The sequence below is a fragment of the Nycticebus coucang genome, chromosome 21, assembly GCF_027406575.1.
Source record: "Nycticebus coucang isolate mNycCou1 chromosome 21, mNycCou1.pri, whole genome shotgun sequence".
NCBI lineage: Eukaryota > Metazoa > Chordata > Mammalia > Primates > Lorisidae > Nycticebus > Nycticebus coucang.
Window position 1 is genome coordinate 39,909,517 of NC_069800.1, and position 25,955 is coordinate 39,935,471.

A 25,955-nucleotide genomic window follows, 5' to 3' on the forward strand; every position below is an offset into this window, starting at 1 on the left:
AATCCTGGCACTGCATAGCTGGGCAAGGGTATGGGGCAGTTAAAGGGGGAGCTAGTGGTGAGTAAAGGGGAGTCTGACAGTCTGGGTTATGAGACTGAGCCATGTCACTGAGCACCTGCTGGGCTCTGCCTATTCTGTCCCTTGTCTATGCCACTGTCCCAGCCATCCCTGGGCTGTTTTCTGCTCTACTTGTGGGCTCTGGAAGGACAGCAGGAAGGGCAGGAGGGGAGAGTAAGTCCATGGGGCCTGGCAGGTCTGGGTGGGTGTCCAGCTACAACCTGGCTCACTGCCTAACCTTGGGAAATTGCTGCATCTTTCAGTGCCTCAGTTTCCTCATGTCTGTGGGGATGCTTGGTCCTCGTAGTGAGGATGAGATGAGGTGATGAGTGTGAACACACCTGTAGAATATGTAGGGTTTGTGGAGTGTCCCCCTGGAACCTGGGAGAGTTAATTTGAGCCTGCAGGGACATGGGGGAGAAGGGTAGAGTGTCCACAGAAGGCCTAACCACAGAAAACATCACTGAGAGAAAAGATCCCATTGATCAGAGCCCTAAAACTGGCAAGATATCCAGGATTACATCTGGAAAGAAAAGGGCTGAATTCATATGCAGGAAGTGATGACACCTTACGGAAGGATGTTGAGGGAAAACCAGAAGACATAGAGAGAGGAAGAGTTGTGGGAAGAGAAAATTTGATGTGGCCAAGAGATTTATTCTTGTTATAAAACCAGGGTGAGTCCAGCAGTGTTTTATAAATGAAACTCAACAAGCAGATGCTAAAGTTCTCCTGGAAAAGAAAGCAGATAAGAACAGCCAAGGGACAGCAAACTCGGAACAGCACTTGAGAGGAGCACAGGCCAGAGCACATTCCAAAAACACCCCAGAGCCAGAGTTTCTTAGAGAACGTAGTGTTGATGCAGGGCAAAGATGGGGCTCAGCAAAACGGAGCAGAGACCAGACACTGTCTTGACAGCACTTCCAAGGCGTGGGGAAAGATGAACCACTCAAGAATGGTCCTGAACTGTGGCCTTCGGGTAGTAATTTATCAAAACTAAATTAGATCCCTACCTTACACCATGCACAGAAATAAATTCTTGGATGGTGTTGAAACATATTCTTTATTGCAGTTTGGCCGGGGCTGGGCTTGAACCTGCCACCCTTGGCACATGGGGCCGGCGCCCTACTCAAGTAAAGTATCACAAGAACGGAAAAGCAAGTATCCAATTGTACTCAAAACTGACATGAAGCCAGTAGATGATTAATACACGCCCACACAAGAGAAAAACTTAATTCAAGTTGGAGGGAGAGGGGAAGAGAGAAAGAGGAAGAATGAAAGGGATTTGTGAGCTCCCACCTAAGGGGCACAACGTAAGGGTGTATGGCACATCTCCTGGGTGCAGGACACAACTACAACAGGGACTTTACCTAACAAGGACAACAATTGCATACTTATCATACCCTCTCATAATCCGAAATAAAATTCCAGATGCATTAAAGAGCTTCTATACATCTATATTGTGTGTATGTGCTTATGGACTAAAGAAAGTTAGAGGGTCAGCTATGGAGGTTCTACTGTATATAATGTGTGTGTAATACAATTAATAGAAGAAAATATAGGAGTATATTTCTATGGTCTTGGAGGCTGGGAATAGCCTTCCTGACAATGCTCACAACTTAGAAGCCATAAAGAAAAAGACTGATTTGATAATGTAATATTTTCCAAAATTTCTGTTGAATGAAAGTTATTTAAGCAGGTGGTGCCCGTAGCTCAGTTGGTAGGGCGCCGGCTACATACACAGAAGCTGGTGAGTTCTAACCCAGTCCAGGCCAGCTAAAACAATGACAACTGCAACAACAACAACAAAAATAGACAGGCGTTGTGGTGGGCGCCTGTAGTCCCAGCTATCTGGGAGGCTGAGGCAGGAGAATCGCTTAAGCCCAAGAGTTTGAGGTTGCTGTGAGCTGTGGTGCCATGGTACTCTACTGAGGGTGACATAGTGAGACTCTGTCTCAAAAAAAAAAGAAAAAAGTTATTTAAGCAGAGCTAAAGGCAAACTGGGGGAAACAGAATAGCTGAAGTGAGATGGAAGGGACACTGGGGGGAAGTGGCTCATTTTTACCAATGCTGTCTGATTTGACTTTTGAATCACAAGAATGTTTCACATCAAAGCTACCAAAATGATGCCAGCCTGGACGTGTATGGTGTCCAGGTCGACTGCTTGCTGAAAAGGGGCAGGGTGTGTCAGGAGTGTGAGGTGAGCCCTTGAAGCCCATTTCACCGTGGAGACCGTGGGAGATCAGGCCCCAGGGCAGGAGCTGGAGGGCCCTGAGCTGGCATGTAGGCCTGGCAGATGGCCAGAGAGCCAAATTCTGCAGCAAGACATGGGTGACCTCCCTGACAACAGCATATTTCAGATCAACCTGCCCTTCTAAATGCCCACTCGGACCTTAACCAGTGCCTCCACCTCCCCGCCCTTCCTGCTGGGAATTCCCTCCCAGTAGGCTCTAGTCCCTGTGGACATTCTGACTTGTCCAGCCTGTCCCATTTTGGGGCCCTCTTCAGAGCAGTGCCAGCCCTCCCAGAGGACGGGGCCTCCTATCACCTGCCTGGGGGCAGAGGTTGTCACTGACCTCTGTGATCATTTATCCAACACCTACTGTGTGTCCTGCTCTCTGCTGAGAGCTTCATGGGCAGAGTCACAGTAGATACTGTTTGTAGAACTTTTTTTTTTTTTTTTTTTTGAGACAGAGTCTTACTTTGTGGCGTCACAGCTCACAGCAACCTCCAACTCTTGGGCTTAAGCAATTCTCTTGTCTCAGCCTCCCGAGTAGCTGGGACTACAGGTGCCCGCCATAATGCCTGGCATTTTTTGGTTGCAGTTTGGCTGGGCTGGGTTCGAACCCGCCACCCTCAGTATATGGAGCCGGCGCCCTACCCACTGAGCCACAGGCACCACCCTGTTTGTAGAAGTTCTATAAAGTCTCAAATAAATGCTAGAATAGGTGGGACTCAGCTACATAAAGATTATGCAGGAAAAATATGAGAGAGTGAAGATTGGGAAACAAAAACCTGGAAAAAACTGAAGTGCAGAGATCCAGGTCTCTCCTGCCCAGTGTCACAAAGTAAATTGTATGATGTTGAAACACTGCTCAGTGGGCAGGCTGGGACCTCTTATCTACCACCTCATCTGATACAACAGCCATAATCCTGTCCCTTTTGCACAGAAGGGGAGATGGAGGACCCAAAAGGATGGGATCGTCTTGCCCAAGGTCAGGAGCAGAGCGTCATTTGAAGCCAGAGAGGGATCCCATGTAGAGGAGTCAGACTGGTTGGGTTTGAACCTCGGTGCTGTCATTTGCTGGCCGTAGAGCCTGCACTGTCCCTATCTGTGAACGGGGGCATCGTGGGCTGTTACGAAGGTGGCTGGGCACCCAGCACGTGACAATAATTGCTGTCATGCTTAGATGTCCAGTGCTAGCCACTCTCCCTCTCTAGGGTCAAAAGACACCAAGACTTGGGTTGGGGGGGTTAAAGAATAAACTTTAATCTCTCTCAGGGTAGGGGTTCTAGTTAGGCTGCTCTTTGGGTGGCGTCACAGACCCGTGTACTCGCACACGGTACAGGCAGGTGAAGCGTGGGTTCCCCCAGTTACTTGAGACCTTCACCTTGACTGCACCAAAAGCCCGGGCTGGCTGGTTCTGGAAGAGAGAATCAGACACAGGGCAGCTCAGTCACAGCTCCCCCACCTGTCCAGAGGGGCATTTGGGAGTGGAAGGAAACTGTTCCATTTCATAGGTGGGGAACTAAGGCCCAGAGAGGAGAATGAACTGTCCCAAGGCCACACAGCAAATTGATACTCAAGAGATTGTATGGAAGGAGATTCCCAATCCTGGGAAGCAGATATTACCACTCACATGTTACACGGGGGAAAATAAGACCCAGACAGGAGCGGTGGCTTGCCTAGGGTCCCACAGTAGATACGGTGCTAAGGCCAGAAGGACAGACATCCTGTTATTGGGAAGCTGTCCCAGCCTTGGGGCTTTGAGTGCAGCCCCCTCCCCTATTTTCCCAGGAGAGCGGGGTGAAGCCTGCGCAGGAAGGGGACAGGATTGGCCTTCAAGATTTCATTGGATGGTTTTAGCCTCCCAGGGAATTACAGAAGGAGAAGTTGAGGCTCCAGAGAGGAAAAGAATGGCCCAAGGTCACACAGGATTTGTGGTTGGGCTGAGATTTGGGCCAAACCTGGACATTCACCCATTAAGCTCTAGAGCCATTACAGAAGGCACCACTTGCGTCCTCCTTGTGTCCCCAAATCTTCCCCTCTAGGCCTGTTTCCCCACCCTGGTCGGATCAGATACTGATTATGATTTGGAGCCAGCAATCCCTGCCAAATAGACACCTCTGGCTCAACCTCTGCCATCCTTGGGATAAGTGCAACAAGAGAGCCCCCAGGAAGATCAGGACAGCCAGGGACTGGGCTGATATCCTTGGGGTCCCACTCTTGGCCCTGAGCAGTGGCTCCATATCTCTGAGACTCAGTTTTTCTTTCCTGTCAAGTAAGCTAGTCATGATTGGGCACCTCCTAAGGACTGCAGGGAATGAAGTGGGGCCCTGGGTGAAGTTGACACACAGTGTGCACTTGGCAGGTGCTTGGCACAGGCAGCTTTTCCCGGGTACCTGAAGTGGGAATGTTTGAATGATGTTTTCCGGCTGAAACTGAAAGGCCCCCAGGAACACCTCCTCCTTGGGGGACCTCTCCATGCCCTGTGGGACAAGAGGGGCAAGAACCAAGGAGATGGTGTTAGACACAGCAGAGTCTTCAGAAAACATCTTGCCTCTCCAGTCAAGACTTGCATACCTTTCAGGATGGGGAGCTCCTTACCTATTTGCGTCATTCCATTGCAGCATGGTGTAACCCATAGGAAAGAGCATAGGACTGGGAGGCAGAGGCGGAGGGGCTACTTCTAACTCTACCACTGCCTTGTAGGATTCGGGGGGTTCCCTGACCCTTCCCTGTGCCTCATTTTACTGAGAAGTCCAGATAATTGTTTGGACTTTGTAAGCAAAATAGGGCTCAATAGCCTTGGCTCTGAAAAGCATGGGTTGAAATAGGGTAGCTGCTCGGCAGGGAGTGCTCACATAGATGACAAAATCCTTGGGGGCGGTGTCTAGGCTGCCTGAAAGTGAGATGGTCTTGGGAATGTGCTGCAGTGAGAGGTTGGACAGGTAGACTTTCTGAGCCAATCGGATGGTCACCTGGCCACGGTCACCCTCGAAGGCCCAGCAGTTGCCAGGTGTCACATTGGGCTGGAAGAGGAAGGCGCAAGGGTAGAATATGCTGGATGAGGGAGTACTCCTCACCCTACACTTTCTTGGCCTGCTGAATGAGCTAGTCCTTTCTGTGTACAAAGTATGGCTCAAGTGCAAGTGCCACCCCTTCCAGGGAGCTCCTCTGCCTACTGATGGCAAGGATGAGCCTCCGTCTCAGCCCAGCATAGTGAGGGCAGGGCCTGCGTGGGGCCTCTTGGCCTTCAGCCTCTCCCTGTGGCACTTACTTATTCATTCATCCATCCCTCCCATCATTCTTTATTTTTTATTTTATTTTTTTAGATAGTGTCTCACTCTGTCGTCCAGGCTAGAGTGCAGTGGCATCATCATAGCTCACTGCAACTTTAAACTCCTGGGGCTCAAAGGATCCTCCTGAGTAGTGGGACTAAAGGTCCCACCATACCTGGTTACTTTTTTTTTTTAATTTTTGTAGAGACAGGGTCTTGCCCTTGCTCAAGCTGGTCTCAAGCTCCTGGCCTCAAGCAATCCTCCAGCCTTGGCCTTGCTGGCTTACAGGTGTGAGCCACCTCACCTGGCCCCTCCCATCATTCTTTACACGGTCTCACAATCATTCTGACTTAGGCACCATTACTGTTCCCATTTTACAGATGAGGAAACTGAGGGACAGAGCAGACTGGCTCAGAGCCATGCAGAGCTGTAAGTATAACCCATACAATTTGACCTTGGAGCTTGCTGTTAACCACTACAATCACCTGCCCCATGAAGAAGAAACAGAGGCCCAGAGAGGGAAACAGGTTTGACCAAAATAACACAGCAAAGGCATTCATTTAGTAGGTTCTGTGAGTTTCTTGGGACAGCCTGGACAGTCCCCATTCTTCCCAGCTAGAATGGGGGCACAGAGGACTGTAGAGTCAGGGAATGCCTCCTGGGGGAGCTGGGACCAAGGGGCATTAGGAGGTAGCTGGGAAAGCAAGTCGAGGGAGCAGCATGGAAAAGGCCCAGTGTGAGCCAGGCTTGCTGACATGGGGAAATGAGGGAGCTTCTTGGTCAGACCGGAATAGGGGAAAGGCCGCAGGGGCAGTCTGTGCTGGGCTATTTCTATTGCTCTACCCTGACTACAGCCCTCCCAGCTTGTGCTCCTGGGACATGTGCCTGGTCTGGGCCTGGCAGTTCCCTCTGCCTGAGGAATAGCTCATCCTGGCCACCTCTACCAGGAAGCAAGGCCGTTGCCCGACCCCAAGTGCTGAGCTCTTGGAGCTCCTTGAGGTTGGAGCCCACAGACAAGTCGCCTGTGGCCTCGGCACAGGGTGGGAAGCTCAGCTGGTGTTTGCTGAATGAAGGCGCCTGCTCTGGGACCTGGGCAAACTCCTTCCCCTCTCCGGGCCTCAGTTTCCTCACCAATGAGGCAGCATTCCCCGGAAGAAAAGCTCAGGTCCCCAGGAGTGAAAAGCTCAGGTTTGAATTCTGGCTCTGCCACATGTGAGTGGTGGCTGTGTGGCCTCACTCAGTGATTTGGCTCTTGGAGCCTCAGTCTCCTTTGAAAAATGGGTGTATCTCCTGACCCTCAAAGGCTGGGGTGTTTGAGCTCTTTCCAGTGCCAAAGCAGGCTGTCCCTGTGTCCTGCCCTCGCTGCTGCCTCCTCTCCAGCCTCCACCTCGCCAGTTGTCCCTCTCCCCCTGCCTATGTCTGTCAGGGGGCGCCTGTCTCCTGCTCCTACCTCTAACCCTGCCTCTGCCCACCCCCTTCACTGCCCTCCCACACTCTGCTGCCAGCTCCTGTCCCTAGACCCTGCCTGGCCCACTCCTGCCCTTCTCCAGATCCCCTGCCATGCCCCTGCCTCAAGGATCACGTCGGGGGGCTGCGCGTAGTTCCACAGTCGGATCCAGTTCCAGTAGGAGCGAGCCTTGTCGTGGTTGTACGTGGCTGACGTGTGCTCGAAGTCAATGCTGGCCCCTGTATGGGAGGGACAGTCTCAGCCAAGCTCCTGGGTGCCTGCCTGCTGGCGGGGACCGCTGTGACTGGGTACTCCCTATGTGAGCACTTTGGATGACCCACTGGCCCCCTCTGGAGTTCAGTGTTCTCTCTGGGAAATGAGAGTAGTGTAGCAGCAGCCGCGGGGAAAACAACGGCATCCACTTCGCAGGGCCCCACGACAGCGACGCGAGTTGACACCTCAAAGTGAAAACCCCACATTTCAGTGAGCCTGCTGGTGCATGCCTTGGCCAGTACTGACCGGCGGATATGCCCCGCCCACCTCCCTCCTCCCAAATGCCCAGCCCACCTCACCTCCTCCTGGCCACCTGCTCACCTCACCTCCTCTGGGGCTAGCCTGCCCACCTCCCTCCTCCCAGCTGCCCTGCCCACTCACCTCCTCCTGGCCACCTGCTCACCTCACCTCCTCTGGGGCTAGCCTGCCCACCTCCCTCCTCCAAGCTGCCCTGCCCACTCACCTCCTCCGGGCTTGCTCTTGATGGCCTCCTCACAGGGAAACTTCCACATTTGTTCCTTTGGTCTGGAATGCTTCTCCCTCCTCACCAGGTCTCAGCCCAAATGTCCCCCCAGGAGGCCTCCCTCTGTCCAGGTCCCCTCTATCCTGAGGTGAGCAGACGGGGAGGGAGCGGTCACTTGCCTATAGACTTCAGAGCAAAGTCCGGCCTTTCAATGTAATCTCCTTGTATCATCTTCATTATTTTCTGGGCCATTTTTTGCTGAGAAGGCAGAAAACATCAGCTGTGCACTGGTGTGTTCTTCTAGATTGTGATCCCCCTGTGTGTCTTCACCAAGTGACAGGAGCTGCAGGACACCCTCTTTCCCCTAACAGCCTCCCCTGGCTGCTGGGTGCACATAGTCAGCCCAGGTGCTGCACTGTTGAGGAAGCCCTAGTTGCCCAGAGCCACCCACCCCTACCACTGGGTTGACTTGGTGCTTTCCTGGGTTTATGTGGCAAGGATGGGGCCACATGTGGCCTTTTGGATTCTTGGATATGGTCTTTTGACTAAATCCAAATTTTATGGAACAAACCCTTTTAATAAGGAGATCTGTTCTATCTCTTTATTAGAAGTTTGGATTTAGTTGAGGGGCTGCTCTTGGGGGGTCTGAAGCTCTCAGGGCCTTCACTGCTCTGGCGCTGTGGGCAAGCTATTGCCCCTCACAGCCTCAATTTTCTTGCCCACAAGTTGGTGACCATACCTAAGTCTACTTCTCACTGTTTGGAGATTGTGGATTAGAGAGAAGATCTGTAAAGGGCTTACCAGGTGCTAGCACTGTCCTCAGCTTCACATATGTTCACCCTTATTGCCTCATAGCACTCCTAGGAGTACTATTATCATACCCATTGTAAAGATGAGACAAATTATAGAAGGGGTAATTTGTCCAAAGCCACAGAGCTGCTAAGAGGCAGAGCCAGCAGTTTGGTTCCAGAGCTCAGGCTCCCACCACTACACCTACTGCCTGGTAGGGACTGCAGAGCACTTAGCACAGGAGGTGCCAGTAAATGCCACCTGGTATTTGCTTCAGACTCTTCCCAGTTGTGGCAGATTCTGTTTTCTAAAAATGGCTTTGATCCTCTTCTCACTGAGAGATAGGGTCTAAGTTCCCTTCTTAGCAGTCTGGGATTGTGACTATGGCAGAAGCCATGCTATTGACTTCTGGGGCTAAGTCCTAAAAGGAGGTGCAGGATGGCCTGGCTCTCTGGGATGCTCACTCTTGGAAGCCAGCCGCCAAGTTGTGAGGAAACCCAGGCCACATTTGAGTACTTTGATCAACAGCCTTAGCTGAGTTCCAGCTGACATCCAGCATTAACCTCCAGATAGGTGAGTAAAGACAACTCCAGATGATTCCAGCCCAGCTATTGAGTCACCCCCGGCTTTCAAATCTCAGCTGAGGCCCCAGATACCAAGTTACCTCATTGTGTCCTGTCTGAATTCTTAACCCACAGAATCTCTGAGCATAAAATAGTTGTTATAAACACAAAGTCTTGGGATGGTTTGTTATGCAGCAATGGTAACAGGAACAATAGCCAGGGTGTTACAAAGCAGTCATTATGATTCTATTTTGTTGATGTGGAAACTGAGGCTCAGAGAGATTGATGACCTGCCTGAAGCTACACAGCTCCCAAAGATAAAATATTCCCAACTCTCGCCTTGTTGGCTGGGAAAATTTACACTTATTCCTTCATAAAATTGGGTCACCAACCCAAGATACTTAATCGATGGCTCCTGTCCTGTACCCCAAGGCTGAATGTGGGCTATTTCACATTCCAAAGGTCCTGAGATCACCTTGAGGGCAGGGACAGGATCTAGTTTGTCCTTGATCCTAGGTTCCCAGAACAGGACCTGGCACAGAATAGGTGCTGGATTATTTGCATATTGCATAATATATGTCTTTGAATTCTTCCTTTATTTAAAGGCAACAAACACTTAGGGAGCACAAACCATATGCCAGATGTTATTCTGAGGTTTATATAAATCACAATGGTTAAGCCTTACAACAACCCATTTTTTAGGTGAAGAAACTGAGGCACAGAGAAGTTAAGTAGATTGACCAGAGTCACATAGCTTATAGATGGTAGAGATGGGATTCAAACTCAAGAAGCCTGAGTCCCAAGCTGGTGCTTATAAACCACTATGCATTGTTGCCTCTCTAAGTCAGGGTTCCCTGCAGGTACTTCCTACATGGTCCAAGCCTGTCTCCCACTACTGCAAGAGGAAATACTGCAGAGAAAAAGGCCTCACTATGACTGCACAACTGAAGTGCTCTCCCCTCCTGGGTTTGGGTGAGGCCTGACAGAACTTTAGAGGATAGGACACTGGAAACTTGGGACTTTGAGCCAATAAAAGATAAAGAGGAAGGCGCCTTTTGCAAATTCATCTGTTGCAGAGGTGGTCCTAGAGACAGCAGTAACATTCTGGACATTTCCTACATATGTAAGATGGTTAGCAGCATCCCTGGCTACCCCCACCCTCATTGTAACAACCAGACATTGCTAAGCCTTTATAGCCACCAGATATTGCTAAATGTTCCCTGGGGGGCAAAATTATCCCAAATTGAGAACCACCGACTTAGCAAAACTGAGAAAGCTGAAGCCTAAACTGGCAATCCTCAAATGGCTCAGGATTGAGCCTCTGCAATTGGGGTGGAGGAGAACCGGGGAGAAGCCAGGTAAGCAGGTTGCCCAGTTCCTCTCCCCTCCCCTGATGTCTCTACTCCCCAGCAGAACACTGGAAGTCATTCTCTGGAGAGGGTAAAACAGACCTGTTCTGTTGGGACTGGTGAAGGTTTCTTAAAGTGTACACCAAAATCACTGCCCATGAAAGAAAAATGAATACATTGCACTTAATCCAAACTAGAAACTTTTTTCAGTCACCCCTGAGAGTAACAAGTCATAGACTGGGAGAAGGTATCTGTAATATGTATCAGCAAAGATGGGCACTTAGCATGCATAAGAAAAAGACACCTCCCCCAAAAGGCAACAAGGTCAATGAATCCACAAGAAGACACTCAACATTATTAGCAATCAACAATGCAAATTCAAACCACAATTGCATATCACTTCTTACCTTCTGAAACGATAAAATTAAAAAGATTGTGGTGAGGTCATGAGACCACTGTTATTTGCATAAACTCCTGATGCGAGTGGAAATTGGAAAACTGCTTGGCAGCATCTAATAAAATGAATATACTCACACTTTATGATCCAGAAATTTCACACCTAGCTATGTCCACTCCCAAGTGAAATAACTATACATGTTCACCAAGTGATATATACAAGAATATTTATAGCTACTTGATTCATAAGCCTTAAGTCAGAAACAATCCAAGAGTCTATCTTTAGTAGAATGGATAAACAAACCATGTTATATCAACTTAATGGAATCCTACTTAGCAATAAAATGGGAAAAAAAAAAACTACTGATACATGTATATGCAACAATATGGATGAATCTCCAAGTGAATAGTTGGATTCCAATTCTTATTCCAAGTGAAAGAAGTCTGACATGAAAAAGAACACACTGCAGGATTTTATTTTTATAAAGAGCCAGAGCAGGCAAAATGAGAACATTACCAACTACAGAAGCTAGGAATGTTCTGTATCTTCATTTGGGAAGGGTTATATGGTTGTTTACAAAATGTAAAAATTCATTTCACTGTATACCTAAGATTTGTGCACTTTACTATATATTTGTGTTAATAAAACAAAAAAGAGAGGGTCTCTGGATTGGGGAATACCAGATGTGGTTGAAGATGAGGCTTAGATTAGGTGTGTGTGTATACATGCTGAATGCTGAGACACTTCACCAGCCCTCACCTTCTCTGGGGAATCCATCAGATGAAGATATATGAGTCAGATGGTCATCAAGAAACACACCCAACAGGGAAACCCATAGCACATGTTCAGAACTAGTAGTTAGCTCTTTAGATCTTCTGTTAAATATCAATAGTGAAATTAGGGATCAAAACAAAAACAAGAGAACCACCTAAAGAAAACAGAGTCCACACAGGAAGAAGAAAACTTCAAAAAGAAAAATGGTCTTTGTGGTGCATCTTACAAGGGTACATGTGAAACTTATTAAATGTAGAATATAAATGTCTTAACACAATAACTAAGTAAATGCCAGGAAGGCTATGTTAACCAGTGTGATGAAAATATGTCAAATCGTCTATAAAACCAGTGTATGGTGTCCCATGATTGCATTAATGTACACAGCTATGATTTAACAAAAAAAAGAAACAAAAAATGTGGAGGAAAAAGAAAAAAATAAAATCACAGTTTTAATACAAAAAAAAGGAAGAAAATGGTCTTAATAAGCTCCAAGAGGTAATAAAAGATATTATATACGTGAAACATAAATAGAATTTTATGAAAAGGAAAATCCAGAGAACAACAACAACAACAACAAAAAAGTAAATTCTTAGGAATTCAGAATATGTTAGCAGAAATGAAAAAACTCACTAGAAGTTTTGGTAGGTAAAGCTTAGAATATTTTCTCTGCTGTTCAACAAAAAGACGATGAGAGAAAAACAGGGAGAAAAGAAAAACAAAAAGATTAGTTCAGGAGTTGACATCCAAGTAAAGTAGCTTCAAAAAGGAAAATAGAGAAAACAGGCTGGGGGACGAGAGAAATCACCAATTTAATCCCATGATTAAAGAACATTTCTTAGGACTGAAAGATTGGAGTTTCCAAATGGAAAGGTTCCAAAGGTTGGGCAGCCCATAGGCACCATCAGCATGGAATTTCAGATGTAGAGATACAGGAAGTTATGAAGGGCCAGATCCCACACTAACAACAGCTCACTAGAAAAAACCAGGTAGTTTAATGAATTATATTTTAAAGCCATTACTGAGCTGTGGAGGCAACAAGGACCAGATGAACTAAGATTTGAAAGTATAGAGAAACATTCTGCGATGTACTGACAAATACGTATATTTTTAATGCTGGGAAGTATTTGATGATTCCAGACATGGGCTAAAGATCTGGGCTTAGGTCATCAACTGTTATTGATGAAAGAGAAAGAAGCTAAGTTTTTAATGGTCACACAGAGTAAAGCAAAGGGGAGCACTTGAAGAGCCTCAAATATGGACAGTTTTCCACACAAGATGTTAACTGAATAAGAGAGGAGACTAAAGAGCTACTTCAGAGTTTCTGAAAAGCAGAACAAAGCTTCCCATCCTTATAATTCTTAGGAAACAAAGTTACTCTGAAGGAAGGAGCCCAAAACAAGGCAAGCAAGAGAGGAAGACCTTCAAACCATGGTTCTCTCTACTGTGTGGCAGAATCACCTGTCAGGCTTGTTGAAACACAGATGGTTGGTTCCCATTCTCAGAGTATCTGAGTCAGTAGGTCTGGGAGGGGCCCATTAATTTGAATTTCTAATATTTTCTGGGTAATGCTGATGCTGCAGGCAGGTGAGCCATACTTTGAGATTCATTGCCCTGGAAGGTGTGTGGGTGGATACTGTTCTTTGCCTGGGGGCACTAAACCAATTCTGAACACAATTATAAACAAAGAATCTAAATTTTTCCCTGACAGAGAAGGCTGCCACTGGGGCCAGAGACTTTGGATTCATGCAGGCTGGGAGATAAATGGGAAATATGAGAGTACTCAAATATATGGTCAGTCTTTCCCATGAAGACATTTGGCAAATTTTTAAAGCTGCTAGAGTCTTAACTGAAAACCTCTGAATGTATCTTATAAGAATTGCAACGCAGATCTGTCAGTGCAAGTCTAGATAGAGGCTATCAGTCTCCCTTATCTTCCCCACAAAGAAAAGGGGAACACTCTGCTGAAAGTTATATTATTTGGAATAGTTACAGTTTTTTTGTATATCATGTTCAGAAAACACTAAAAAATTACTAGACATGAGACAGGACATATGACTACTCAAAGGAAAAAACAGAAGATGGAAGAAGACCATAGATGATCCAGATATTGGAGTTAGCAGGCAAAGATTTTTAAAACAATTATTAGTAATATATTAGATAAAGTAAAGGAAAAGATGGACAACATAAATGAACAATTGAAGAATTTCACCATAGAATTCAAATCTATGAAAAAGAATCAAATGTATATAATACAAAATCTATAATTAAGGACTAAATAAATGGATTTAACAGTAGATTAGACAGACTGAATGCAAGATTATTAGTCCAGGGACCAAGAGAAGAGTTCCCTCTTTGCCCTTAGAAGGTTTGCTATAGAATCAACTCCCCAAAGGAACATTAACTGGAGAAAAGGCACGGAAATTTATTCACTGTGTATACATGGGAGGTTTCAGAATGAAGACCCAAAGACACAGGGGAAATTGTCCATTTTTATACTTAGGTTCAATAAAGTATGGACAGATATGTACAAATATAATTGCACAAAAAGTGTATGATCTAATGTTAAGAGACTGAGTGGGGAAATCCCAGCAAGGCCTGGCTGTCTAGAATTTTCTTGGCTTCTCTGAGCATATATTTCTTCCTTCTGGATATGAGTACCATCTCTAGAATGGAGGTCTTATGACCTAGTAAAATAATATAGGTCAGATAATTTCTTTGTGGCCAGTTTTTACACAGAAATGTGGAGGTAAAGTTAGAGTATTATTTTTTTAGATTTTATGCTTTTTATATTGCTTTGGGGAAAAGGGGTTCTTGTTTCTATGGCCAGCCTTTGAGAAGAGAGATTTTAGTTTCTATAGATAATCTTGGGGGAGAATGGGACTGAGAGACTGGGAGGCAGGAGGTCAAAGGAAAACATTGCCTCTGAGACCTTTATTTTGGAGTATTGTTTTCTGAGCCTAGCTTTAATGAACCTGAAGAAAGGTTAATAGAAAATATCAAAGCTTAAGCACATAGAGAAAAACAATGAAAAAAATAAACTAGGAGATAGCATAAGAATCATGTGAAACACACTCTAAGGGTTTAGCATAGATGTAATTGGAATCCATTGGGAGGAGAGAAATGATGAGGAAGAATCAATATTTTAAGAGAGAAAAGCTAAGAATTTTCCAAACTTGTTAAAAAACAGCCTTCAGATTCAATAAACTCAGCAAACCTCCAAGTGAGTTATATGTAGAACATTGGAGACAGAAAGGATATCCCATAAGATCCTAGGGATATAAAAACAGACAACCCTCAAAGGATCAATGATAAGAGTGGCATTTGGTTTCTCAATAGTAACAGTGCTAACTAGGTATAAAACAATGATGGGTTTCCTTCAAAATTCTCAAGAGAAACTATATCTTGTCTAGAATTTTATACCCACCCAAACTATCAGTCAAGTGCAAGGGTAGAATAAAGGTATTTTTAAAAATGCAAATTCTAACACACACATAGACACTTCTTTCACTCTTTTCCAGGAAGTCATTAAAGGATATGCTCCATCAAAATGAGGCATAAAACCAAAAAAGAAGACTTGGGATAGAGCAAACAGGACATCAAATGAAGAGAAGTTAGTGTTTGTGGAAGAATGCTCAGCATCTCACCTCATCTGACATGGCTTCCATCTCCTGGAGCTTGGCAATGAGCAGGTTCATGCTGCCTCGGAGGTCCTGGATTTCTCCAGCATGATGTCGTACCTTCTCCTGATACATCCTTATCAGGAAGGAGTAAGAATAAGAACTGATTACTTTATGCTGGTGCTGCTGTTACCTTCAGACTCTCCCTATGCTAGTTATTTTGCAAAGAACTGGCTGCAGATTTTTTCACTCTCTTGGGCCCATCCCTGGACATCCCCCTTCTTCCCAGCAGAGTCTTATCTCTAAATCATTACTTGTTCTCTTTGCTTGGATCATCCTTAAGCCATTTCAAATATTTCTGAGTATTTTGTCTGTATTTAAGGATGCTGACACTGGGTGGTCTTTTGTTGATTAAAATTTCTTCTCAGCTACTACTTTCTGAGTACTGACTATGGACCAGACACTATTCAAGACATTATGCATTCTCTTTAATGTCCATAACTGCCCAGATCAAGGTGGGTGTTATGCTATCCTCATAAATGAGGAGTCAAGGGCCCAGAGAGATTAAATGACTTACATAAGGTCATCCAGGTAGGATTTAAACCCAAGTTGGTCTGACTGAAGAGCTTATATTCTTAGCCAATGAATTCTGGCTATAGTACTGGTTTTAGGTAATAATATGACTATTCGTAAAATTCTTCTTACCTCAAGCTCTGCAGTGGACTATTTATGCTGTCATCCTGGTGGAATGTTGAGAAAAGCAAAGAATTGTCTTCAGATGGTCTAGTCTTGTTCCAATAAAGCTTCATCCATTCATTCTCCCACAATCATAAATCCAACCATTTATTCAGTTTCCTTTTACTCTTCCATCCATCTACTCACCTATCATTTATTCAAACTGATATACTCTCCTTTTAATCTATCCATCCATACCCCATCATCTCTCCAACCTTCCCCACCCATCTACCCTCCCATCCATCCACCCCACACCCCATTCATTCACCCTTTCATCCATTCATCCATTCACCTGCTCACTCACTCATCTATCTCATTTGCCCTCCCATCTATCCACTATCTCATCCATACATTCTCCATTTATCTATCTGTCTATTCTGCCATTTCTTTCCCCCATCACACTATCCCTCTATCTTTCCATCTATCACACTGAACCTCTCATCCATACACTCATCCATCTTCCCTCCCAGTCATCCAAGATTGATAGTGGCAACCCTGTGCTTGGCACTGAGATGGACATTGCTGGGATGAATCAGACTTGGCTTCTTCTTTCAAGAAGCTGCCAGTTGCGGAGACAGTCATGATTACAGAAAATTATGGGAGGAAAGAAGGGAATGTGACTGCCTCTGCCAGAGTGTTTCTAGAGGAAATGACATTTAAAGGATATGAAGGAAGTGGGTGCATTGCCTCATGCCTATAATCCTAGCACTGCGGGAGGCCAAAACAGATGGATCACCTGAGCTCAGGAGTTTGAGACCAGCCTGAGCAAGAATCAAACCCCATCTCTACTAAAAATAATAATAAAACAAAACTAGCTGGGCATGGGGAGGGGACTTATAGTCCCAGATACTCAGGAAGCTGAGGCAAGGGGATATCTTGAAGCCAAAAGTTTGAGGTTACTGTGAGCTCTGATGCCAGAGCACTCTATCCAGGGCATGGAGTAAAAAAATTAAAAAAAAAAAAAAGAAGAAAAGAAAAGGATATGAAGGAGCTCATAAGGAGGAAAAGAGGAGAAGGGACAGACTCTCCAATTCCCTTTCCAAGGCCTTCTGAGATTTTTTGTTGTCCTCCAACAGGGAGATCTGGCCACTTATTTCTTCCTCCTCTTGCCCAGAAATAACAAAGCATATAGGTATCATTTCATTTAAGCAGAAGAACGAACTGTCTTGAGTAGAGAAATGTGTTCTCAGTTCTCACTAACGCAATTTAGGTCTGTCACCTCTGGGAGCAAGTGATAGGAAAGCCATCCTAGAGGAGGGAGTATTGCATCCAGTCTCTGAAAGTCACATCCGAAAGAAGAGATGGGTTCTAGGTGGGTGTCATGACAAAGGCAGAATTTTGGATTTGGAATAAGTCAGGAACTGATTAGCATCCAGATTTGGTGAGAAGGGGTGGGGGAGCTATGGGGGTGACATTGATTGGTTAGCGATCAATCATTTGGGCACACACTCACCTGCCAGACTTCCATTTTTGATGGTAAGTGAATAGAAAACATCCAGAATCCTGTGGGGCCATGAGAGTAAGAATGAGCCATTTAATATGGAAAGTTAAGAGCTTAGGCTCTGGAGTTAAGGCATCTGAGTTCAAGTAATAGTTTTGCCACTTACTAGCATTACATAACTTTGGGAAAAGTTACTTAATTTCCCTATATCTCAGTTTCTTCCTCTGTAAAATTGGAATAACAGTAATATCCACTTCTCAATTAAATGATATCATATGTATAATATGTGTCACATAAACCAAACAATTTATGCCTCCTCCTCCCCTTCACAGCCTTATTGGGGATAATTGGCAAGGAAATGAAGGCGTTCTGCATTTTATGATCTCCATCCTGGCTTAAATTCAACTATTCAAGCCATAATTTGAAAGCCTTTACATGATGCAATAAACTAGGAAAGACTAGATGCTTTCTCCCCTAAGATCAGGAAAAAGACAAGGATGTCTGCTGTTGTTATTTGTACTTAACATGGTAGTGGGGGTCCTAGCCAGGTCAATTAGATCAACCAGTCGAGAAAAAGAAGTAAAAGGCATCCAGATTATCATACAAGAAAAAGTAAAACTACTTCTATTGCAAATGACATAATCTTGTATATAGAATTCTAAGGTATCCAAGATTAGGTGTCTTGCCTAGTGTCAGAACTAAAAATTGAGTTCAGCTCAATTTTGCAGGATAAAAGATCATGATAAAACGGTCAGTTTATTCCTACACACTTGCAATGAACAATTTGAAAATGAAATTAAGAAACAATTTCATTTCCAGTAACATCACAAATAATAAAATACTTAAGAATCAATTTAACAAAAGAAGTACAACACTTCTACTCTGAAAAGAACAAAACATCATTGAAAGAAATTAAAGAAGACAGACATAATCCATCAATAATGGAAAGATGGGCTTGGCACCTGTGGCTCAAGTGGCTAAGGCGCCAGCCACATACACCTGAGCTGGTGGGTTCGAATCCAGCCCGGGCCTGCCAAACAACAATGACGGCTGCAACCAAAAAAATAGCCGGGCGTTGTGGCAGGCGCCTGTAGTCCCAGCTACTTGGGAGGCAGAGACAGGAGAATCACTTGAGCCCAGGAGTTGGAGGTTGCTGTGAGCTGTGAAGCCACGGCATTCTACCCAGGGCGACAGCTTGAGGCTGTCTCAAAAAAAAAAAAAAATAATAATAATAATGGAAAGATGGCCCATGTTCATGGATTGTCTTGTTTGTTTGTTTAGATAGAGTCTCACTCAGTCACCCTGGGTGGAGTGCTGTGGCATCATAGCTCACAGCAACCTCAAAATCTTCGGCTCAAGAGACTTTCTTATTTCAGCCTCCTGAGTAGCTGAGACTACAGGCATGCACCACTACCTCCAGCTAGATAAAATTTTTTTTTTTAATTTTGTTTTGCTTTTTGTATCTTTTAATTCTGTTTTTTCCATGAACTTATTTTTAAATTTCAGATTAAAAAAATAAAATAAAAAATAAATTTCAGATTGATATAAGGGTACAATTAGGCTACATTGTTTGCATTTGTTAGGTAGAGTCCAAGCTATAGTTGAGCCCTTCACCCAAGAGCTGTACTGTAGACCCTCGCTTTGTGCTGATTAGGTGGTAACACATCAAACCTCCTTCCCTCCTCTATTTACCCACTCTCTCTCCTCCTCTCCCCCCATTTGGATGTAGTTGTGTTTTTCTCTCACGTGGGAATGTAGATGTTCATCTATTGGCTTCATATTAAATTTTGTACTATATTAGTGTCTTATTATTCTTATGATAATGTAATTGTTTATATATTGATTTCATATTAGTATGGAGTACATATTTATTTTTCCATTCCTGCGATGTTTTACTGAGAGGAATGTATTTAAACTCCATCCAGGTAAATGTAATAGATGTAAACTCTTCATCTTTTTTAATGGCTGAACAATATTCCAAGGTATACATATCTAGTTTTTTAATTTTTAGTGGAGATCTGGTCTCTCTATTGCTCAGGCTGGTCTCGTGCTCAGGAGATCAGGTGATCCACCTGCCTTGACCTCCCAGAGTGTTAGGGTTACAGCCCTGAGCCACCACACTGGCTGAAAGACCTCGTTTTGTTGATACTACTCTCTAAATTCATCTACACATCAGTGTAATTCCTGTCAAAATCCCATTGACCTTTTTTGCAGTAATGGAAAATTTGTTCCTAAAATTCATGTGGAAATCTAAGGACTCCATCATAGCCAAAATTATCTTAAAAAAAAACAACAATAAAACAGAATTGGTAGACTTATACTTTAAGATTTCAAAACTCTCCACAAAGGTTAACAATGACAGACATATTAATCAATGAAATGGAATTAAGAGTACAGAAATAAACCCTCACATTTAAGTCACATTTATGTTGATTTAGCGAGCGTGCCAAGACAATTTAATAGGCCAAAGAATATTCTTTTCAATAAATGGTCCTAGAACAACTGAACATACACATTTAAGAGAATGAAGTTGAACCCGTACCTCACATAATATATGAAAATTAACTCAAAAATGAATCATGGACCTAAATGTAAGAGCTAAAACTATAAAACTCTTAGAAGAAAACATGGGAGTAAATCTTTGAGACCTTGGTCTAGCCAGTGATTTCTTAAATACAACATCAAAGGCACAAATGGTGAAAGAAAACACAGATAACTTGGACTCCATCAAAAATTTAAAAATTGTGCTGCCAAAGAAACCAACATGAAAGTGAAAAGACAACCCACGGAATGGGGGGAAACATTTGTAAATCATATATTTGATGGAGGACTTGTATCCAGAATATATAAAGAATTCTTATGATTCAATAATAAAAAGACAAATACATGTAACCCAATTAAAAACGAGCAAAGAATCTGAATAGACATTTCTCCAAAGAGTATACGCAAATAGCCAATAAGCATGCAAAAAGATGCTCAACATCACTATTGATTAGAGAAATAAAAACCAAAACCATAATGAGATACCACTTCCATTCCCCCTAGGATGGGTGTAATAAAAAATCCATGGTGAGGATGTGGAGAAATTGGAACTTCCACACATTGCTGATAAGGACATAATAACGGTGCAGCCACTTTGGAAAATAGTTTGTCAGTTCTTCAAATAGCTAACATAGAGTTACCATATGACCTGAGTATACACTCAAGAGAATTGAAAACATATGTCCACACAAAATTGTACATGGCAGCATCATTAGTAATAACCATGAAGCAGAAACAACCCTACTATCCACTGACATGAATGGATGGGCAAAATGTGGCATATCCATACAATGGAATATTTTCAGCCATAAAAAGAAATGAAGTATTGATACATGCTACAACACAGATAAACTCTGAAGATACTAGGCTAAGTGAAAAAAAAAAAAAGCCACAGAGGCTATGTAGTATTTTATCCAATTACAAGAAATGTCTAGAACAGACAAATCGATAGACAGAAAACACGTTGCCTAGGTCTTGGAGGAGTAGGAATGGGGATTGAGTGCCAGGGCTGGTTTTGAGTCCAGTGAAAACATTCCAGAATTTGATAGTGGTGATGGTTGCATAACTTTGTGAATACACTAAAAACCATTGACTCCTATGCTTTAGAAGGGCAAACTTTATGGCGTGTGAATTATCTCAATAAAGGTGTTACGAGAAAAATATCCTACGTGTTAGGTTGAAGCAGGAAGTCTCCCAGGCCTCATGGTTCATTTTCCTGTGGGGAGCTGACTCTCCCTCCTTGCCCACCCTCACCTGCACCTCCAAGGCCAGTATACCTGAGTGGAGGGAGAGATCCCTTTGCTTAGGAAAGCCCAGCTGTGACATGGGAGGTGAAGGTGGTGGCTGAAAAAAAGCTGCAGAACCTCAGAAAGAGGGAACAATTATCATAACATGGTTTGAGGAGAGCTGTCATTTCTGGGCTCCCAAAAAATTTTCTTGGTCATTATTTCATTTAATCCTCACAGAAACACCCATTAGTCAGATGGTAAAACTGAGTCACGAAGAGGGGCAATGTCTTCGTGACTCCATGTCCAGTGTCCCATAGTCAGTGCCAGAACACTGGGGTACTTCAACCCGGGGCTGATCAGGGCCCTGGAGACCCACCAAAAGCACAGAGGACCAGGACACCTGTCTTCTCCATGAGCTTCTGGCAGAGCATCTTGCATCTGGAAGACAGGGGAGCGGTGGCTGGAGGGGCTGGCAGGTCCCTGGCAAGTGTGCACCCTCCCCTCACATCTTTTCTCCCTGTGCATGCTGCTCACGCCCCTCCTTCTTCTCTCCCTGGTGAACACATCCTTCCGGGTTCAGCTCCGCTGTGCCCTCCTCCCAAGCCCTCCAGAGTAGACACACCTGACACTCCCAGCTTGGCATTGCTTTTGGTTCTGACTGGGAGCTCATCAGTGGTCGGGGACTGAGACTGAGCCCAAGGTAGGTGTTAAGGAGATGTGTAAAATTCAAACTTTAAATAAATGAATGAGGTAAACAGCCCTGCTGAGATGCAGAGGAATTTATAGGACAGGACAGGGAAAGGGAAAGGCTGGGCCAAGCACTGCAGGTAGGAAGGACAGCATATGCGAAGGTGTGGAGGTGGGGATGGGAATAGGGTATCCAGGGAGTCCATAGCAGGACGTTGGGTAGAGCAGCTTAGAAAAGAGAGGCTGGAGCAATGGGGAGCCCTGGTGGGTTCTGAGGTGGGAGGATTTGATGAGTCAGGTTTGGGATAGCTTATTTTGTCTGGCTACCAAGGCGAGGTCCAAACTAATGAAGGGGCTGCCACAGCCCCCAGCTCTCTATTCCCAATCCCCATTAGCCCCCTTCCCCCACTTACTTGCAGGTGTTGGACAGGACTTGCTGAAGCTGCGTTCTCAGGAAACAGGCCACATAGGTGAGCCAGGCTGCATAGCAGACAGAGCAGCAGTGAGTCACTGCACTCTCATCTTTATCTTGGTAGGAGGACTCTAACTGTCCCAGGACTGGGGAGAGGCCCTGGAGCTGGGAGACCCTCTCAACCTACTGGTGGAATCCTACTGGCTCTGCTTATGAGTAAGTACCAGCCTGGAGTGAGTGTAGGTCCTATAAGTGCACAGTGCCTGCTGCTGGCAGCACCAAGCACCAGAGGATTGTGCCTATGCCCACTCTAGGCACCAGGAGCTCGGCAAGGTCAGGGGCCTTATCTGCTTTCTCGGGATGCCCAGCATGGAGTGAGGCAAGAATTAGGGGTTGGGGTGGATGAAAAGGTGGGGGATACCTAGGTGGATGGGAGAAAGTAGAAGAGAATGGTTGGCTTGGAAGATAGATGAAAAGGAAGATGGATGAGAAGATGGGAGAACAAAAGGATGGGTGGATGGACAAAGATAAACAGGTTGATGACTGAGTGGGTGTGCCTATTAGCAAGGAAAAGGCATGGGCGAATCAGTGGATGACTCAATGGATGGATGGCACCAGTGGCCAGGCCATGGTAGAGTAGGAGAGGGCGGGCCACCAGCTTCTCATCCAAATGACAACCCCCCCCCCAACCATCTAAAACATCCTGGCTGGAATGATGCCTCTTAGGAGACTTTCAGAGCTCTCCCTACATCTGGCTACCACCCCTGTATCCCACTGCTGGCCTTGCCACCCCAGGTCAACCTGGCCTGAGGCTGGACCCACTCCCCAGGCCCATGCTGATGCCCAAGGCAGCCCTTCAGTAGATACGTACACATACATCCCAGCATGCACTGAATCAGGTTCAGGGCTGGGGCATTGATGCCGACAGGCAACGGGAAGGTGTCATCTGCAGAGAGTACACGATTGTCACGTCACTGCCAGCCTATGGGGTAGGGTGTTTGCAGAGACCCAGACAGTACTCACAGCTTGGTGCAAGCATCCCTGCCCCTTTGCCCCATCCCTTCCTGGGAAGACCCCAGGGGTCCCTTCCCTGCTCACTCGTGTTTGGGGAGGAGTCCTCTGTCGCCCTGCAGGTGTTCCGGCCTCGTTGGGTGACCCTGAGGATGACACAATAGCATTTTATAATTTATAAGGCACATGGTGTCACTATAATGTGTTACCACATTGACAAAGAGCTGCAGGGAAGTTTGCCCAAGACCATCAGCCTGTGAGTCAGGGATACACCCAGGTCTGGCTGACCCTAAATCCAGGTTTCTATTGAGGAAAGGACTCAGTCACTATGGCAGTCACAGGTGGTTGTCACCATGCCCCAGAGGCTGGCAAAAGCGTGATTTGTTTCTTTGTTTACTCCTACTCCATGGGATTTTAAACCATCCCGATTGATAGAAGCCCATTCTCTTGCAGTAATTGGTTCAAGGTGAGGGAAACTTGAGGTTCTGCAAGGGTGGTGTGGGTTGGGGTAGGTGGAAGCTATGAGGATATGGAACTTGGGAGAAAGAGTTCCTCATTGCCCACAGGAAATGGTACCCATTCTCCTTCCAACCTTGATAACTGTGTTTCTAAGTGAAATCAAGAAGTGTGGTAGCCATTTTGTGGCTGTGAGAGGAGCAAAAGGAAGAGCAAAGCAATGGCAGGAACCTGGGTCTTGAATGACAACACAGAACTGCTGCACTAATGCAGTCTGGGGCCATTCAGGCTTGGGGCCTCTTGATATGTAAGATAAAAAAATTTCTTTATTTCTTTTTTAAAAATTTTCTTTATTTCTTAAGGCAAAGTTCTCTAAATGTGTCTTATTATACCCCTAGTATACTAATGTTTATTTATAAAGAAATTATATATGCCCAATTGTGCTAATGCTTGTATATTATTTACTCTTTCCAAATGTACAATTTATACATTTCCGAGGAATACAAATTAAGGAGAGGATAAGCTGAACAAATATATGTTCAATTACTAATAATTTCTTCCTTCAACCCAATGGATTGTTTTGTATACCCTTATCGGATATACACCCCATTTGAGGGACCCAGAGGTAAGCATAATTTTCAGTTGGAATTTCTATCACCTGCCTCCTACTAGTGGCTTTCTGACAGATAAAGATGGCAGAAATACTTGTTTCCTTGTTCTGTGTCTGTCTCCTTCACTAGACTGTGAGCTCCACGAGGGGAGGGAGCACATTGGGCTGGTGCAATACTGTGCTCCCATTCCTCTGTGCAGGGTCCAGGACACAGTAGCTAGTCAATAAACTGTGCTGAAAATATGGCTGCTCCACCTCTTACTGGTTGTGAGACTTAGAGATAGCCACCGTCACACCTTTCTGGTGTCAGTTGCCATAACTATAAAGTGTTAGTGACAATGCCTACCCACCTCCAAGGAGGGTAAATGGGTAGGCACTTTGTAAGCTGCAAAGGGCTGGGCAGAGGAAGGGGCTACAGTTCTCACCTCCTGGACCTGGCACCATGGACCACATCTTCGGGTAGGGAGCTCAGGTCCCCGGGGGTCCTTAAGGACCGTGGCATTGATTCTTTCTCTAGGATTGGGGGATCTTGGGGAGTTGGTGAGGAGGAAGTAGCTGCTGCTGCTGCTGCCTCTGAGTGTCCCCTGGAGGGAGCCATGTGAAATCTGCCTGGATCATGTTGAGCCGTCAGCACTGTGACCTCACAGAGCAGGTGGGGAGACACCCAGTCTTCCAGAACCACCCCTCACAGGAAGCCATTGTGACCAACTCTCCACTGTTAAGTTGGGGAAATTGAGGCTTCAAGATGGGAAGGGCTACACCAGTGTCTGAGAAGCTGGGAGAGCACTAAGACTCCAATACCAGGCCATGTACTTCCTTGTTCCCTAGACCCCTTCCTGTCCTAAGATTCCCAGATTTACCACCTTCTAGGTTATGTGTGAATACATTTTGCAATGTGGAGCTTCTCACTGGTGGACATTGGGCCTAACACAAAATAAACATTACATGTGTTGCTGTTTTAGGTATTACTGAAGAAAAATAAAAGCAGAACAAAGCAGAATGTTTGGCTAAGTTTTTTCTGTTAGCTGCTTATAGAGAGCCTGACCATTTGGATAGTGAAACTAAAATGAATTCACTTTTGCCCCCTTATGGCAGTTGCTCAAAATTGCAGGCTAAGCACCTGTGGGAAGTTGAATAATGTTCCTCCAAAGAGGACCACATACTAAATTCTGAATATGTTATGTAGCAAAAGGGAATTAAAGCTAGCAGGTGGAGTTTAGGTTGCAAATAAGCTTACCTTCAGATGGGTAGGATATCCTAGATTAACCATGTAGGCCCAATGTAACTGCAAGGATCTTATAAGTGGGAGATAGAGAGATAGAAATGTGAAAAGCACTCAGCCCAACATTGCTGGCTTTGAAAGTGGAGGAATGAGCCAAAAGCCAGGGAGGAAGGGCAGCCTTTATAAGCTGGAAAAGGCAAAGAAACAGCTTCTTCTAAAGCCTGCAGGAAGGAATGTGGTCCTGCCAATATCTCCCTGATTTTAGTCCAGTGAGACCCATTTTGGACTTTGGACCACCACAATGGTATGATCATAATTTAAGTTACTAAGTTTGTCGCAATTTGTTATAGCAGCAGTAAGAAACCAACACAGTACTCCTGAGA

The 25,955-nt window shown here is 45.1% G+C and overlaps 1 protein-coding gene across 1 annotated transcript; it reads right to left on the reverse strand.

Annotated features, from left to right (window-relative positions):
• Nucleotides 1–3,566: 3,566 nt before the first annotated feature.
• SUN5 (Sad1 and UNC84 domain containing 5) lies at nt 3,567–24,852 on the reverse strand. The gene is made up of 13 exons (XM_053574595.1): nt 24,776–24,852; nt 23,372–23,430; nt 23,145–23,219; nt 22,275–22,341; nt 21,551–21,612; nt 17,417–17,466; nt 15,934–15,968; nt 15,256–15,364; nt 7,919–7,997; nt 7,127–7,242; nt 5,140–5,307; nt 4,678–4,764; nt 3,567–3,698 (listed from the first exon to the last, which is right to left on the reverse strand). Exons 1-13 carry the CDS (start codon nt 24,850–24,852, stop codon nt 3,567–3,569), a joined length of 1,116 nt encoding a protein of 371 aa, XP_053430570.1.
• Nucleotides 24,853–25,955: the final 1,103 nt, after the last annotated feature.

Excerpts from the sequence above, each read along its gene's own strand:
- SUN5 (XM_053574595.1), bottom strand. The coding sequence starts at position 24,852 with ATGCCACGGTCCTTAAGGACCCCCGGGGACCTGAGCTCCCTACCCGAA. Across the intron at positions 21,613-22,274 it reads GTCCTGTCCAACACCTGCAA|ATGCAAGATGCTCTGCCAGA; the intron begins GTAAGTGGGGGA and ends CCTGTCTTCCAG. Across the intron at positions 15,365-15,933 it reads AGTCCACTGCAGAGCTTGAG|GATGTATCAGGAGAAGGTAC; the intron begins GTAAGAAGAATT and ends CTTCCTGATAAG.